General features: G+C 32.9%; 2 protein-coding genes across 3 annotated transcripts; one reads left to right on the forward strand and one right to left on the reverse strand.

Annotated features, from left to right (window-relative positions):
- Positions 1–1,079: 1,079 nt before the first annotated feature.
- Positions 1,080–7,861, reverse strand: LOC132033354 (uncharacterized). Its single transcript, XM_059423306.1, has 6 exons — positions 7,013–7,861; positions 6,780–6,918; positions 2,353–2,448; positions 2,102–2,224; positions 1,703–1,965; positions 1,080–1,581 (listed from the first exon to the last, which is right to left on the reverse strand). The coding sequence occupies exons 1-6, from the start codon at positions 7,067–7,069 to the stop codon at positions 1,471–1,473; spliced, it is 789 nt and encodes a 262-aa protein (XP_059279289.1). The 5' UTR covers positions 7,070–7,861; the 3' UTR covers positions 1,080–1,470.
- A 7,401-nt stretch (positions 7,862–15,262) lies between these two features.
- Positions 15,263–18,040, forward strand: LOC132033357 (pentatricopeptide repeat-containing protein At1g73400, mitochondrial). Of its 2 annotated transcripts, none has more exons than XM_059423310.1 (2): positions 15,263–15,817; positions 15,909–18,040. In XM_059423310.1, the coding sequence occupies exons 1-2, from the start codon at positions 15,566–15,568 to the stop codon at positions 17,394–17,396; spliced, it is 1,740 nt and encodes a 579-aa protein (XP_059279293.1). In that variant the 5' UTR covers positions 15,263–15,565; the 3' UTR covers positions 17,397–18,040. The 2 variants fall into 2 exon arrangements, 1 of the variants encoding a protein (XP_059279293.1); XR_009408712.1 differs by lacking the exon at positions 15,263–15,817 and having other exon boundaries at positions 15,890–17,449; positions 17,481–18,040.
- Positions 18,041–18,064: the final 24 nt, after the last annotated feature.

Genomic DNA, 18,064 nt, shown 5'->3' on the forward strand with positions numbered 1-18,064 from the left:
AATAACATTGCTGAGATGTTGATAAACTATTGGCTTTTTTTTTTCTCTCATTGCATAAATATAAAATGAGGGTATATTTGAGATAACGTAAAAATGTGTATTTCTAGTTTGGTTGGCACGAAAGTATATGAATTATGACATATGATTATTGTAAAAGGTGGAGGGTGCGGTCTGTTTGGATGATGGTATTGAGTGTTAAATATTTGACAACTTTATTTATGTGAACACATGACGGAGGGCGGACCAACTTGGATGGGTCGAAGAGAAGGATTGACAAGTTTCTGGGTGGGCAAACTTTTGAAGAAGGGAATCACATGACATCTTCGGTGAATCACACATTTAATTGGGAGAGGAAAGCGAAGAGATTTATAAGTCATAACACAAGTTCACATGATATGCACGTTTTTGGGCTTGATGATGGCGCAACCTAAGGAACAAATCTGTTAGGCTAGTTGGGTCAAAGCGGACAATACGTGTCATGGGTTTAGTTCGTGACAAATATGGCATCAGAATCGGATAGTGTACATAACACCTCAAGCAAATCTAGGAAAGTGAAGAGCTTTATAAGCATAACATAAATCCACATGGTACGCACACTTTTTAAAAGTCCCAGAGAGCAAGAGTTGAAATAGCTGTGGAGGGAATAACTTGCAGACGTAAAAGATGAAAATGATTTCATCAACAAGAATATCTTTTGGCATAATATTTTTTACTTTACCAAACACTGTTTCTTTTTCAGGATATCCACCTAATGATTTTTATAAAGCTGTGTCTTTTGAAGCATATAACTAAAATACCACAGGTTTATCACCAATTCACCACTAATACAGCCTTTTAGCTCGTAGCCAGTCTTCAAAATCGGCCTTAGGTTATGTTGATCTGCAAAGCATGTGATACTTTAACCAAACCCAACTCAAACAACCAAGTATAGGCAGAAGACACGTGTCAGTGTTATGAATGATTTGGTATAAACACTTGGTATGAATAAGGTTTTTACTGATAAACCTATGAGTTTTGTGGTAACAAATGATGCAAAGAAACATCTTACATTAAGAAAGCCAAAAGCATTAGTTCATCAAAAAAGACATTATATAGACTACTATAATAGTAAGTGAATTCCTTGTTTGAATACAATAATTGACCAAACAGTTGCTAAGATCCCTTTGACGTAAACTGAAAACTTTAATCAACAATTACAATGTCAAAAATGTTACAACCTAGGCACTCCACTTCCTTAAGGCTACCAGGACCACGCTAATCACCCGTGTAATACAAAAAAAAATCTATTTTGGTACATCTTCCTACAAGACAACAACAACAATAACAACAAGAGAAGCAGCTCTCCCATAGAAACTGCAACTCGAGAAAACTGATCCGATTTTCTTGCCTCAATTTGGAACTATTACAACATCTCCACATCGTGGAAGGACTAAGACCTCAAGGCTTATCGTCTACTGTGTTAGTGACAAATTATACACTAACAACACCAGACATCCACGGAACAATTACTGGCGCATTTGGGTGAGCGTTTCTGTATGATTGAGGATAGCGGTCCTTAAAATTCAATCTAGGTTTCTCTGCCTGCATTTGCAAATGAAAAGGGGGAAAAGGGGATTGAGAACACCTTAGTCTACTAAATATCAAAATTTGCAAGACAAGTAGGGTCGGTAGTAAACTTTGTGAAGGGAAAAGCAGAACTTACATATTTCAGCCAACACTCCTGATGCTTGTGTTGATAAATATCCGGAGAGTGGCATCCCGTCTCTGATGGGCAGTAAACCCATATGTTACATTTCTTTTTGTTTGGTCCGGCATGCTTAGCTTGATTCAAACAAGCCATACAACAATCATACGCAGATTCTTTATGGTGGGTGAGGCCCCATCTGACAGCATCACCACTATAATCAGTATGAACTTCAGCATGACATTCAAGAGGAAGCTGTTTGCCAGCTACGGCTTCGTAATCTGGAGAATATAAATTACTGCATAAGAATCTATAGGAAGACGGGCTCCCCTATGTTTGTTATTTCACATGAGCAAATTTGTGATTTGAGAGGACATAAAATTAACATGCTTGATTTGTACTGAACAAATTGATTACCAAGTTCCTCTTCACCCTCAGGTTTATCATCGTGTTCCGTATTGATGATCTGAACAGGGATCCAGAGACCAATTTCTTCTGACAGCTCAGCCCAATCATCGCCCAAAGCTCGTGCAAGGAATCCTGCAAGCAATGTCACAAAAATACATCATCTGTTTTAAGTTCCTCTAAACTTGGAATGCAGAACTCCTGCAACATCAACAGAAAACTGAAAATACAAAATGTGAACAGCAGTCATAAATATAACATACTAGCCTCCTTTAGAGAAGTAGTTGAATTTGATGTCTTCTCATGAATAAGTTCTGTGGCGGCTTTAAATTTTTCTCTCCGCCAATTTTCCACTGCATCTGTTCAACATAAACACCGTCAACAATGATAACCAGGAATTGTAAATGAAATATAGCAGAATGTATATATCAACAACAACAGCTACGCCTCAATCCCTTGGGAATTCTCAGAACAGCAGAATTCCTAAGGAAACAAATAATAAAGAATTACTATGTTACACTGGCTACCCTTATCCAACAATGTTTCCGTGGCACTTAAATATGTATCCAAATTGATAGTATTGGGGGAGGTATCGAATACCATTGACTGGCCCCTGTGGGGCATGCAAAGTAGCTGAGCTTCCAACAAAATACCTGGATCTTCCCTTGGGCAGTAAAATCAATGAGAGGTAGCTTTAGCAACCAATTGGTGCAAGAGTTTGAGAGAAGAGAGGCTGGATGGAAGAAGCAGTACGAGAAGTTTGGGAGAAGCTAGGAAGGATGGAAGAAGCAGTACTCAGTACCTGTTAAGGAACAAGCTTATGGAAAGAGATCGTGAGGATAGAGGATTTCTCAAGATCCATTAGATTCATTGCCATCAACGAGAGTAACATGGTCCATTCGGCTTAACATTTGGTGTGATGACACAGTTCACAAAGATGAATTCCTGCACCTCTCCTCCATTGCAAATACAAAAGAAGCCACAATTGTGGAGATTATTAATTAGAACTAAGGGAAGATAGCATAAAACCCCACTTGTGGGACTATACTGGGTATGTTGTTGTTGTTGGCAGATAGCATAAAAGCATACAAGACAGGGAGAGTGACGAGGTGGAAAGATTCCAGCACAAGTATACAACTTCATACAATGTGGAGAAGAAGAACAGATGGTATATGGAAGGGAATTTCATCAAAATCCTTCTTGAAGTCTTATTATAATCTCTCAGCTTTTGGGGGTGATGAAAGACATATGACTACTAATATGGAGACTTACAGCACCCAAGTTCACATAGTATGCAATGAGGGGAGCTATATGTTGTTTCTTTTTTCTTTTGGATAACATTAGTGTCTAGGGCAACTTGCGCACACCTCCACTATACGGCTTATGTGTATCCTCCTACCAGTATAGGTACCAGGTTACTTTATCCACCAAACCTTAAGCAAATGGAAATGTACCCTAGCCTCCAAAAGTCAGCAATGAGGCAAGCTATTTTATGATTTTATCAACCACTACCTCTATCCCAACTTATGTGCACTTTTCGTTTAGTCTGAAATGTTACCTTTCCATAGTTAAAAATAAATTTAACTTTAATTTTTTTATTTTACCATTAATTAGATCATTTATAACCACACAAGTATCAATGGCTTGTTAACTTGTTGTAGACCACAAGTTTTCAAAGTCTTTCTTTCTTTCTTCAATCCATGCCCAATCAAAGTGCATCATATAAATTTTATTTGATGAAGCTGTTCTATTGAAAAACATCAAGAAGATGCTTAAAGCTTTACAAAGAAAAGGTTAAAAACTCCAGACACTGCAAAAAGTGCATCATATAAATTGGGACAAAGGGTGTAATAGTTTAAGAAGACAACGTAAATGAATCATTTTTAGTTGGTGGAGCATGTGCTAAATTAATGACAGGCCTGGTGATCACCTCGTACTACATTGTTCTTCAACTTTAAGAGCCATAATATTCTCCAAAGGGTACTTCCTCAACGGCTAAACCAATGGCGGAGATAATAAGGATTTGGAGTCTGAACAAACTAGATGCTTGGAGGAAAAACTTTGGAAAACTCCGCTTCTGTGCATTCTATTGGTTACTACGAGGAGAATGGAATAGGGAAACCTTTGATGGAATTGCGAACTCATGGTTAAATGAGAACATCTCTCTTATGTCATATTTTTATTTTATTTATTTGGTGTAAAGAGGAAATCCATATTATGTAAAAAGGGGTCTAATTTTTTAGAGGCTTAACGGGTACTTGTAATGCTTTTAAATACATAACACGACCTTGGTATATATCAATAATAATGATTTGTTTTATCAAAGAAAAAAAAAAGGTAAGCTATCCAGTTGTTACCAGAGAAGATCTTAGGCTAAGATGGAATGATATGCATACAAAAGCATTCATATTCAGAGTGTAGGATCTCTAAGTAGCACAATAGAGTAGAAAAGTTCAGAACAGAAATTCAACAGCGCGATTGACTTTAGATGTCTGAGCTTCCAAAAGCATCTAGATGCTCAAGCACAGAAAGACAAAGTAATTGGGAGATTGGGGAGGGGTGGTTAATGCCTACGCCCCATCATTCAGTCTTGGAAATCAAATATCTTAAATACTTTTTATACAAAGTGCCTCCCACATGTTTCTCATGTCCACGGTTACCAACATCACATGTTCTTTGGTAAAACAAACAAAAATAGCATTGTGATGAGCATCGATGCATAATTTGTGCTAGCAACATTCTCACTGATGTAAGCAATCAAACAATACTCTGAAATACTGGCTAGGAAAGAATATGCATGAAGAAGTGATCACAGGCGTGAGCCTCCCAGAGGAGTTCCCACGTGTAGGTCTATACCAACTCACTACGGATCTATTTGTTACCTTATTCATGAATGAGCTAACCATAAGTATATAGCATGAGGTTGCGTGATACATGCTAATTGCAAATGATATTGTGTTAATTAATGAAACTAGTGAGAGAATCAACTAAAGTTGGAATTGTGGAAAAGAACTTCTACTTCATCAAAAAAAAAAAAAAAAAAAAAAAAAAAACTGGAATTATGGAAAACACACTAAAGAGAGGGTTTTAGGCTAAGTACAAGTGAGATAGGGCATATGCACTACAAGTTTAGCCTCCAAAAGAAGAAGGGGAAGTGAAATTAGATGAAACTATGGTGCCTAAATGTATATCTAAGCTTAGTCTTCAACGAGATTTGCACGAGATGGAGATTAGCACATAAAATGAAAATAATATGGTTGAAATAGAAGAGTGCCACGAGAGTGCTACATGACAGGAAGATAATTAATAAAGTAAATGCAAGTTCTACAGGATGGCTGGATGTAATAACAATGAGCAGTTTTTATATATGTTCAATTTTGTATTTCGGTCCAAGAGGAAAAAGACCTCTCTCTTTTCCGACTTGTTTCACTTCTCTCATCCAAGCAAACTAGATCAAGGGAAAGTTTAGATTTTTACCTTCCTTTCTCTTCCTCTCCTTTATTTCTGGACTCAAGGTTAAATTCTATGAACAGAAACTAGCACAAGAGCACAAACTGTGAAATTACTGTATATAATAATTTATCTCACTTTCCGGCTTATTGCAACAGCAATAGATTCATTTATACTCCCAATTTGCAAAGAGATGTGCAGCTAGGTTTTGTTGTTTTACTGGTGACCTGGAGTTATGGACTAATTGGGGTTACACATTTGAAGATACTATGAGTAGATAATACAGAAGTTTAAATGAAATGATTTAGAGTACAGAAATGGAGAGAGGGAATGGAAATCAGATACCATTCCTATCCCAACGGAACAAAGGAATAACATCTTGAGATAAGGTTGATTCATAAACTAGTCATTGTCTAAGAAGAACCAACAAAACACAAATTCAAATTTATTCATCCATAACTTTTCACTTTGGAAAGAAAAATAAAAAACAGCAACTGCAGATAACTTTACAGGGAAGAAGAAAGGAAAAGGCAAGATCTGGAGATTAATCGAGGTATGATGACAGAAATTTGCAACTTGGATTAGAACCGTGGATAACTTTGGAATCTTGATGTCGAGACAAAAGAACACAGACTTGTCTTTTAGGAAGAGAAAAGGACAACTCTTGAGCATCTGATATCAACAATAATTTCCTTTTTGCAAAAAGAATGAAAACATATAGACCTAATTATCTTGATTCAGAAGCTCCGACAACTCCCTTGGACATACAAATCATATGCATATGGTAAAGGAAATTATAGCATTTAGTTTTCAGCTAATGGTTAAACAGAAAATCCCATGTTAAAGCAAATCCAATGGCTGCAACTGTCTAAAAGTATTCACGAGTATAACACCCAAAATTAGGTGTAACAATTCTTCCAATCTGGCAGTTCTCTTTTCAGAAAGACCAAGCCATCTGTTTCAGCTACTCTCGTGTGAACTGCCTCTAAGTCTAAGAAAGTTCTAATGAATTTGTGAGCTTTAACCTACATGGCACTTCCTTGATTAATAAACATTCTTACATACTAACTACACAGACCAAATATACCTTAGTAAGAGATAAGATAATTAGAATTCTACAACTAATACAGCTTTAGTATAAACAGCCAAGAAGTCTAACCAAATTGAAGCTTTAAGAATGTAGGTACATAGCAAAGATAACAAAATTTTATGATTTTAAAGATTTTGAAGTCATAATCACCTTGTAGCACAGTCGCATCCGCATTCACATTCATGCCTTTTAAAGTCACTAGTATCTCATCTGCTATCTTCTGTTTAATATGCTGAGGTATTTGTTGCACCTTTTTATCCATCAAATTTTCCTTCTTTAAGCGATTTACCTTCACCAGATAAGAAGTGTTCCTTAGCAAGCAAGTACAAAGGTAAACAGCAAAATTGGAGACCAGATATCAAAATCTCAAATAAAGGTCTTACCGCTTTAATAAGCTCTACAGGTTCTAGTTTTTTCCGCAACTGAATTGACTCTTCCATTTTCCTAATCTGATGTGGGGTATACCTAAAAGCTGTATGCAACACCCATTTATCAGACCAGCAATCAACATTCCAAGTAATCAACAAAACTCAAAATGGGTCAACAGAATATTCAGAATCAAGAAAAGGGGTCATCCCAATATAATCTGCGTATAGCGGTTTACAAAACAAACTTCAACTTTCCAAGAAAGTAGCAAAATCCCAAAATGAGTCAACAGAAATTACAGAATCAATAAAAGGGGTCATCCAAAAGTAATCTGAGGTATAGCTAAAAGCTCTGGCGAAAGAACCTATTTTCTCAAACAAGCCTTCAACTTTCTAAGAAAGCAACAAAATCCCAAAATAAGTAAATAGAAAATCCAGAGTCAAGAAAAGGGGTCATCCAAATATAATCTGAACTGTGATAAAAGAACCTATTTGTCAAACGAGAATTCAACTTTCTAAAAAAGCAACAAAATCCCAAAATGGTGTATGTTATGTAGCTAAAAGCTGTGGCAAAACCACACATTTATCAAACAAGCAATCGACTTTCTAAAAGAGCAACAAAATCCCAAAATGGTGTATATTATATAGCTAAAAGCTGTGACAAAACCACACATTTATCAAACAAGCAATCAACTTTCCAAGAAAGCAACAAAAGATTCAGAATCCAGACAAAGGGTCATCCAAAAATAATCTGGTGTATGTTGTATAGCTAAAAGCTGTGGCAAAACGACATATTAATTAAACAAGCAATCAACTTTCAGAGAAAGCAACAAAATCCCAAAATGGGTAAACAGAATATTCAGAATAATAGAAGAAGCATACATATTAATAGAAACATTAGTACATTACCTCTTTGAGTATTATCACTGAAAGGGTACATATATACAGAAGTATAGAGAGAATGAAGCACATAAAGAGCAACAAATATGTTAATTGAACAAATAACAATCATTGTTCGTTTATATGACATCCATTTTCCTCTCCACTCTAATCTTGCCATTTTCCACTTTCTTCAACTTCTGCTTATCCTCCATGTCATCATCTTTGAACCCACAAAATATTTATCAGTTCTTAAATAATGTTTATCCCCTCAACATACCAAAAAAAAAAAAAAAGGGACACCCCAAAATCAAGAATGTTTTTTTTGAGTAATTCTTGTTTGCTCTTCAAGGATCAAAGTAGATCAATAGTACCAATATCAAGAATCTTGTTTTCTTCTCTATTTTCTTAGTATTAATTCTTTTTATTTGCTTTGATTAAACTAAGGATATGAAGTAGCAAAGCACTAGTAGATTATAATAATGAAGATTCTTTTATCTTCGACATGTGTCGTTAGTGAAGTGGTGATTTTTGGAAATTTTACACTGTATGTCAATTATGGCAAAATATTTACCGACATGTGTTTAGTGAAGTGGTGATTTTTGGAAATTTTACATCAATTTTTAAAATTGCCTGCTTTTTAAAAATTGCCTGCATAGCCATTTTTTTCCTCTTCAATTTTTTCTTAGTCTTATACATTATTATACACTTTTATACAAGTTTTATATATTGTTTATAGTAGATGTATAAAGTATATATTATTGTATAATATTATATACTAATCTTATACATTATTATAAATTTTTATATCGTGGGGTGTATCTGTTATCTACATAAGTGTATAAAGTTGTATATTATTGTATAAAGGTGAATATTCAAGTTGTGCTATGAAATGTTGGGCTGTAGATTTGTAATTTAAAATATGGGCCAAGAATATGTAATTTTGACCCATAAGTTGTTTATAACTGGAAATTTCCGTGATTTTTGGGTCACTGGGGTTTTAATCTGTGAATTTCAAGTTTTAAACTAAGTAATTATGATTATTTAGGTACCGATAATTATGGTTTACGTGATGTAACGTGTGATAATATGTCGGAAACAAAAATGTCGGGGGGGAAGTTTATGCTTTTTGGTCTGGTTTTGTTGCTAAAATGCGATTAAATTTTATTTATTTTACATGTAAAAAGGCTGAAAAGGCAAAAGTTTTTGGATCCATAGGGACACACAAATGTGGAACTTTACTAGTACATCTCACGTTAAAAAGGTTGAATTTACTTAAAAAGTGTTAAGATGGGAAGTATCATAGAATATTTTCAGCCTCAACGCGAATTTAGGATTTATAACTTTATATAAGTTTGATTTTAAAAATTTAATTATTACTGAATTTATTAATGATCAAATAAAATTGAATCAGAAAGTATCAGTATGAAACAAAGTAGCTAGAGATTTGAATAAAAACCCATCAGAGACGTGTTGAAATATAAATCATGAATATGTTGGCCTATTCATAATGAATGAAAGTGGAGGGGCACTTCCGTTTCAAGAAAATGAATGCCATTATTGTGTTCAACTATATTAGAGGCAGCAGCACCGAACTAGTAAATTAACTACTTACACGTATCGACTATCGAGTGTTTTTATATTCAACTAGTATTCATATCGCTGTATGTCAAAAATTTGAAGAATATATTTATGATAAATTTTAATCACTTGTTTAAGTACATTGAATCATATAGTATTACTTTAACAAAATTCAATTGTCATCTTATCTTCTAATGCAATGTATTTAATAACAAAACCTTTATGAAGTTAGAAAAGATGGATGATAAGTGCTAGGATATCTTATTATTTCCTTAAATAGGTATAGAGTTCTTTTACTCCCTTAATAATATTTTTATTTAACTTTGATCAAAATTATATCATGATTTTCATGGGTGACAATCATTTTTTCCTCTAATTTTGCTTTAAAAGTTAAACGCCTCCCCCTGACTTTAAACAACGACATTCCCCCCTCCCTCCCCACTACCACTCCCGTCTGCCCCACCATCACTCCCGCCTGCCCCCATAATTGAACTTTGAAGTACCCTTTTACCCTATTATATTTTTCTTGTTTTAGTTTTTTAATATTATGATATATTTTTCTACCCCCACGCCCATCTCAATTGAACTTTTAAGTACCTTTTTACATTATTGATCTTTCTTGTTTTAGTTTTTTAATATTATGATATATATATTTTTTCTCTTGTTGACAGCTCCCCCCCCCCCGGACCCTTTTTCATTTTTTAACCATTAGTAAGAACTATTTTTAGTTGCATATGATAAAAGAACAACTATAAGTAATTTCTAAGCAACTTAATTAATGAGGAAAAAGATTATTTATCCTCCCATATCTCTTGGCAATTATATATTGAATCGTGAATCCAACGATATCTAAAGCGTCTATGGCCGCGGTCCGTCTCTCATATCCATTTTCTTAAAATTCTAAATTCTTCACCGATTAATTAGATGTATATTAGATCTATTCTCTAAAATTAAATACATTCCTAAAGTACCAAACATATATTATGGACTTAATCGTACTTATAGAATAAATGAAGTAAAAATATGAAAAATAACTTTTGAACATGTATAATTTTAATAATTGAGCATAATAACATTTTAATTAGAAATTATTCGTATAAGTAATTTTGATGTATGTAACATAAAAAAATAATTATTAAAAATAGTTATATAGATTATAAAAATTCCGTAATGAATTTCAAAAAATGATATAGTTAGAAAATATTACATTAATGGTAACCAAATCTCTAATAATTTAATATATAGCCCTACTGTTTATCAATTAAGTCTTATAGTATTTTTAGTTAAATTATTTTATCTTTAAAGTTAATTCAAAGTATACACACCCTTATAATATTTATTTTCATTATTAAATGTTTTAAGAATGCAAAAATCATCAAAATGCACACAAATTTAAATTAACTATATTCAGTTTAAATTCTAATTCAAACATTAACCGCAACTGTGTAATTCTTTTTATTTATTATGTTAAGCTAGCCATTAATTCAATTCAATTTCAAATATTTTATCTTTTAATTTAAATAAATTTTTTATGCAATTCAAACAATATTAGCTTTCAAGTCAAATTCAAATTCCTTTATCTCAATCAAATATTATTATTGTAATGCTTATTAACTTGTTTTAATACTGGTACATACATGGTTTTCTCTTGATGTGACACTCGACTTCACGTCCTATGACTATTATCCTTCTTCTGTATAGGTTTTATGTATTAAGATCTCCAGAATTATTTTTATTATTTGATATTTTTAGTTTTTAGCTGGATTAGCTTGCCAAAAAAAAAAAAAATCTAGCATATATTTTCAATGTTTTATTTGAAAAGTCAAACATACATTTCTTGAAAAGACAAACATACATTTCATAACTAAGTTAATCTTGTTAGATATATGTCATTTTGAAGTTCAGCATGCATTTCATATTTGTTAGCTAACAACAATTTCATATTTTTTAATTGTGTGTGTGTGTTTTTTTTTTAACTTGATCTTTTTGTTCAAATACCTGACACATTGAATTCATTGTGGACATACTATTATTTTATTACGTACTTCTTTTAATATGTTGTGGAATTATTTCTTAGTTTTAAGACTTACTAACCAATCAAATTGTATCTTTCTTTTGATTGATGTTTGATTATATTAAATCTAACTTCTAAATCTTGCAAAGCTTGCAAGTTGAACCCATACTTTTTAGATTTTTGTTGTCTCCTTTATGTTATTTACTCAAATTCAAAGACTAAATTATAAAGCCAATTGATATTATTGGTTTTGGTGAGAGAAGAACTATAAATTACTTCTTATATTATATTGGTTTAATTCAAAAGGAGGTAATGGCGAGAAAAAAAAAGTAGTGATAATTAAACGTAAATTTATACATAGATAAATCAAAGACATATACTTGAGATATATATTTAGATGTATTTAATCAAATTTATAGTTTGGCTTAGAATATAAATAGTAACGTATCCTAGACATTTGATTAATTTGAATATAAATGGAATCCATCCAAATAATGAAATCAGCCCCCAAGGAAACTGTCAAACAAAAAATGAACTTTCATCTTTTGATTAATCGAATATTAATACTACAAATTCTCTTTAGACCATCTTGTTGAAGACGTTCATGCAGCTATATTAGTTGATAAAAATACTTTTTTTAGGTAAATGCTACTAATAGTCTGTTTAATAGAATCTTTGTGCTTACTATTGATCGCAAAATCTTGTTCAAAGAAATTAATGATGAATGCACATAGCTTAAACTCTGAGAATAAGAGTAAGAATTTTTTTCTTCCGGTGTATATATATATACACACACACACACACACATATATATATATATATTAAGAAAAAAAATCAGATGTTCAAGTAATATGTGCTTCTTTATACATGAAACTTTGTGCATGACTCTATCTAAGCATGAACCGCCTATTAAGTTTCATCATGCTACCTTATCCATCCATGACTTCTCGTGGTAACAACTCCACTCTAATATCTTGAGCCCGCGCTGTCGATCAAAATTAATCTTTTAAAGTAATAAATTTGAGACATTGAGAAACAAACTCAATTAATCCTCATTGGCGATAGGAATTTATCTTGAGACTTTCTACTGCACATAAATCCAATAAAAATGCTGTAGAAAAGTTGAAATGCACCAACAAAAACAACAATAATCAATTTACATAAGTAGTGTGATTAGAAACGTGAATAATGAGGATTGTAATGCGTTAAAACAAAAATAAAAACTACCCCTTTAAAGAATCTAGAATGTAAAAAAGCGCGGTCTTTCCTAAGCTCCCGCTATGCGTGGAGTTCGGGAAAGGGCCGGACCACAAGTTTATATTCTACGCAGCCTTACCTTGCATTTTTGCAAGAGGTTGTTTCCACGGCTTGAACCGTGACCTCCTAAAGAATCTAGAAAATATCACAAAAGAAAGAAGAATGATCAGGAGCGAACCAAATAATTTCAATAAACTAATGAAAACAATATGAGAATAAGAATTATAATTTTCATATTATTGCAAATGAAAAAACTGCTGAGCTTTGAATGTTGGCTCCCACATTAAGGGATTAAATAGGAAAACGAAAAGGAGATATGGATAAGCATAATAGATTCAAATTTCAAAAAGATTATATTTCTATTCAAAAAATTTACATTTAATTTCAAACATGTTATCTTTCAATAAATATTATTATATAGCATAAACATTGTACTTATCTATTTATACTAAAATTCCGAACATTTAATTTCAAACACGTTATCTTTCAATAAATATTATTATTATTATATAGCATAAACATTGTACTTATCTATTTATACTAAAATTCCGAAATGTTTGCTTTGGTCTCCTTTTTTAAACTCGATTTGCCTTATCTCCAAATAGGAGATAAACTCAAATTTTAACAGATCATTTCAATTTCAAATAAGAATATATATTTGTAGTCTTGTGTTTAAATTTTAAATTATCAAAGCTATCACATTTTTTTTTTACTTTAAAAGACAAATAAATATGTATGTCATAGGCAACACAATTGTTATCCACACCCCAACCCCCATCAATTTGTTTCCACGCCTAATGTCCCCATCCCTGCTGCTCTTATTTTTGTTTTTCTTCATCATGTTAAAATATGCTTCTTTAAGATGATAAATAACCACATAAAAGATTAAAAAATATTTGAATAAAAATGCTACGAAATCTGAGGACTAAATTTTTGATGTATCCAAATTGATTTCTTATCCAATTCAAAATTTTACATTTTTATTGATTTAATTTGTATTATCGGAAATTGGCTAAATTATTTGTTAGAGCAATTTAATATCCAACTCATTCTTTTAAAGAATCAATTTAATATCGAATAATCCATTTAATATAATACTGCATTTTAGTTTTGATGAATGGATTTGTTACGATAAGTTTAGATAAGTTCCATATATTTAGGCTTAGATAAGCTTGATGTATTTAAGCTTAGATAAGCTTTATTGTTGAAATTTTCAGATTTATCTTTTTATTCAATTTCAATTTTTTTTTTCATTCTAAATTCAAAAATGTTATTACAATTCTCATTAACTTTGTCTTAAAATTGCCAAATGACTTGTTTTTAGCTTGCCACTTGGCTTAACCACATTGCTTGTACCTCTCCTTTTTTATGTATATAGATTAATCATTCTACTTTTAATTAAATAATACAATATATAAATTAAGATATAAAATGATGAAAATATACTCTCATGCTTTAATTAAAATCTTTCTTTTCTAGAAAGATGGATTATTTCTTTCTTTGCAGCTGGATGCACTAAGCTCTCTCTATACTAAGCTTCGGAAAAGGCATACCACAAGGATTATTTCTTTTCTTGCAACAATAAATAATCTATCTATATACATATGTTATAATCTTTGCCTAATTAATTCTTGGGGCATAATCTTTGCATAATTCTTAATCCCTCCGATCATTTTTATTTGTCCATTATATTAAAAATAAATTTTTATTTTTATTTGTCCACTTTATCATAGGGCTGTTCACAGTTTTGGTTAAAACCAAAACCAAACCGAATAAAAAAACCGACATTTGGTTTGGTTTGGTTTTAAATTTGAAAAACCGATAGTATTTGGTTTGGTTATGGTTATAGTAAAAAATAACCGAATAAATAACCGAACCAAACCGATAATTATATACATAAAATTTATAATTATTTATATGTATAATATTAACTTTTCATAAATAATTAAAGATATTTTATACCTTTTAATTATTAATTTAATTTTGGTCTACTTATTTTTAAGGCCCATGTCTTAAAAGAATATGTCCAGTTCAACAATCCGTCTCAACTCTAATAAGTTGTCCTACTATCTCTTTTCATTATACATTGCCACGCACGTATTTCCCTCAATATCGTGAAAGCCATCGTGGGCTGAGGAAAAAAAGAGCTTGAAATTTGAAGAATGTAGAGAGAGAATATTTGAATTGTCACGCTAGTCATAAATTGAAAAATCGAACAAACCGAACCAAACCGACAATAACTAAACCGGTGGTTATTATTTTACTTGGTTTGGTTATGGTTTTAGACATTTAAAAACCGACTAAATTGGTTTGGTTATGGTTTTAACCAATAACCGACCCAAACCGAACTATGAACACCCCTACTTTATCATATCATGAAAAGACAAAATTTTATTTTTTGTTTTTTAACCTTAATATTAATTACTCATTTTCAAATTCAATGAGAATATATATCAATTAATATGAGTATTATAATAAAATTTATACTTTATTTATTAATTATTAATTTATACTAATTGTTGCTTAACTAGTGTCAGCATTACTACCTTCTCTTTGAACCAAAGGATCCCTATATGCTACTATACCTTTTTCAAGCTTTCCTACTTTGTACAAATTTAACAAAGAACGAAACGACATCGTATGAGTCCATACCTTTGGTCTTCTTCCACCCATACGTAACCCTCAATATTTTGGAGTAAAAGATTGAGAAACAACAGGCATCTTGAAAGAGAACTCTGTCGTTCTTCCACCTGTTCGATGAAATGCCTCAACGAAAATAAACACATATGATTATTCAAACATGATTCTTTTTGCTCGTTGAGAAAATTATATATTCAGCAATGTCTCAGCTCAAAGTTGTCTCATTTATCTGCAAGACTTTGACTAGAAAATTACATTCCCAAAATCACTTGCTTCATCAAAATCTAAGGCCAAATTTAATAGCATCCACACATATTCATGGTCTAACCAGCAAATACCAATCAAAATATCTTTTTGCTACAAGGGTATCATTTATCTTGAACAAAAGTTCAAGATTTTGGTTACCATGTATGTCCTTTCAGCGGTTTTACAACAACAACAACATATCAGCTGTAATCCCACAATCCTTCCAGAGGTAGTGTGTATGCAGACCTTACCCCTATAAAGAGAGGGCAAGCTTCCGATAGACCCTCTGGTCAAAAGCCCTTTAAAAATGCTGCATTTTCTTCATTGGAGGAAACAACGGAAAGCTATAGCGATGATCCCGTTGATAAGGTTTACAAGGTTGTTGTGGATTACTCTAATCCAGGGCATAAGATGGAGATAGCTCTCGATAAGCTTGAAATAGAATTAACAACGCCGATGGTGGTGGAAGTCTTGCAAAAGCTTCGTTACGAAGAGAAGTTAGCGTTTAGGTTCTTTACGTGGGCAGGACATCGAGAAAATTATAGCCATGAGCCCCAAGCGTATAATGAGATGATGGATATATTGTCCAGTACCAAATATAAGGTGAAGCAGTTTCGCGTTGTTTGTGATCTACTAGACTACATGAAGAGAAATGATAAGAATTTGGTTCCTTTAGAAGTGTTGTTGAAAATCCTTAGACAGTATACTGAAAAGCATTTGACGCATCTTCATAAATTTGCTAGGAAGAAGAAGATAAGAGTGAAGACACAACCCGAAGTATATGCCTTTAATTTGTTGTTGGATGCTTTGTGCAAGTGCTGCCTTGTCGAGGAAGCTGAGGCGTTGTTTAAGCGAGTGAAGAGTAAGGTTAAGCCAACTGCTGATACTTATAACATTCTTTTTTTCGGTTGGTGTCGTGTTAGAAGCCCGGATAGAGCTATGAGCGTTCTTGAACAGATGATTAATATAGGACATACACCCGATAACTTCACCTATAATACTGCCATTGAGACTTTTTGTACTGCGGGAATGGTGATGCAGGCTGCTGAACTTCTCGAGTTCATGAGAACTAAAGGCTCGACCATGTCTTCTCCCACTGCAAAAACTTATACTATTATGATTGTGGCTCTTGTTCAGAATGATATGATGGTAGAATGTTTCAAAGTTCTGGGTGATATGTTAAATAGTGGATGTGTTCCTGATGTTTCAACATACAAGGAATTGATTGAAGGTATGTGTTTGGCTGGAAAGACCGAGGCAGCTTATAAGCTTTTGGAAGAGATGGGAAATAAGGGCTACCCTGCTGATATAGTTACCTACAACTGCTTTCTTAACGTCCTTTGTGACAATAAAGAGAGAGACGAAGCGCTTAGGCTTTATCAGAAAATGACTGAAGTGGGCTGTATTCCCAGTGTACAAACCTATAATATGCTAATTGTGATGTTCTTTAGAATGAGCGACGTCGATGGAGCATTTGAGACCTGGCATGAGATGGCTAAGAGGGGTTGTGTGCGTGTTACAGAAACATATTGTGTGATGATTGAAGGGCTTTTTGATAACAATGCCACTGAAGAGGCATGTTTTCTTTTGGAAGAAGCTGTAAACAGGGGTATGAAATTGCCATACAACAAATTTGACTCGTTTTTAATGCGGCTTTCAGCTATTGGTGATCTACGAGCCATTCATAAACTGTCAGAGCACATGAGAACTTTCTATAACCCTGCTATGGCTCGACGTTTTGCCATCAATCAGAAGCGGAAGAGCATGAGCTTACGAGGAAAGTGAAAATAACTTATGTTGTCTTATTAGCACCTATATTGCTCAGATTCTTCAAAAATGTCGAGGGGTGTGTGTCGGATCATCCAAAAGTAGCGCATTTATGGAGGATCCGACATGGGTACATCTAACATTTTTGGAGAGTCCAAGCAACATAGATTGACACGACGTTTGGATGGCGTGTTTCTTTGTACGCATTGTGTTGTGTCGTTAAACAGATTAATTTTAGAGAGTGACTTGTACCAGATTGGGATTGGAATTCGAACTGGATAGTGACAACAGCATGGCCCTTAACATTGGGAAAAAAGATTAATTTATATACAGTAAAGTGTGAAGACATTTTTCAATATACTTATGTTGAGGCTATCTGTCCATGTAGATGGAGGAAAGTTGACATATTCAATGGCTAGTAATTTGGAGATCAATCAAAGTGGGATAAGATATGCAACAAAGATTTGAACTTATTACCTCTTTGACTTAGTGTAGATTGTAATCTTCCAAATGTTTCTGAAAACTAATTTGGAGTGAAGTTAATGATGCTTTTGCTACAGGTGCTGTTGTCCATTATAAAAATGGTCCTATTTTAGTGTAAAGTTCAAATAAATTCGTGAAAAATGTGAAGTGATATACAAGTGTGACAGATAGACAAGAAATAATTTAATGTGTTGCTTGTAGCC

This window comes from Lycium ferocissimum, chromosome 10, assembly GCF_029784015.1.
Source record: "Lycium ferocissimum isolate CSIRO_LF1 chromosome 10, AGI_CSIRO_Lferr_CH_V1, whole genome shotgun sequence".
NCBI classification, from domain to species: Eukaryota; Viridiplantae; Streptophyta; class Magnoliopsida; order Solanales; family Solanaceae; genus Lycium; species Lycium ferocissimum.

Coding starts and splice junctions, on each gene's coding strand:
- LOC132033354 (XM_059423306.1), bottom strand. CDS start 7,069: ATGGAAGAGTCAATTCAGTTGCGGAAAAAACTAGAACCTGTAGAGCTT. Junction 2,449..6,779: donor GGATGCGACTGTGCTACAAG/GTGATTATGACT, acceptor TATGTTGAACAG/ATGCAGTGGAAAATTGGCGG. Junction 1,582..1,702: donor AGGAGTGTTGGCTGAAATAT/GTAAGTTCTGCT, acceptor TTGCAAATGCAG/GCAGAGAAACCTAGATTGAA.
- LOC132033357 (XM_059423310.1), top strand. CDS start 15,566: ATGTCTCAGCTCAAAGTTGTCTCATTTATCTGCAAGACTTTGACTAGA. Junction 15,818..15,908: donor ACAACAACAACATATCAGCT/GTAATCCCACAA, acceptor TCTGGTCAAAAG/CCCTTTAAAAATGCTGCATT.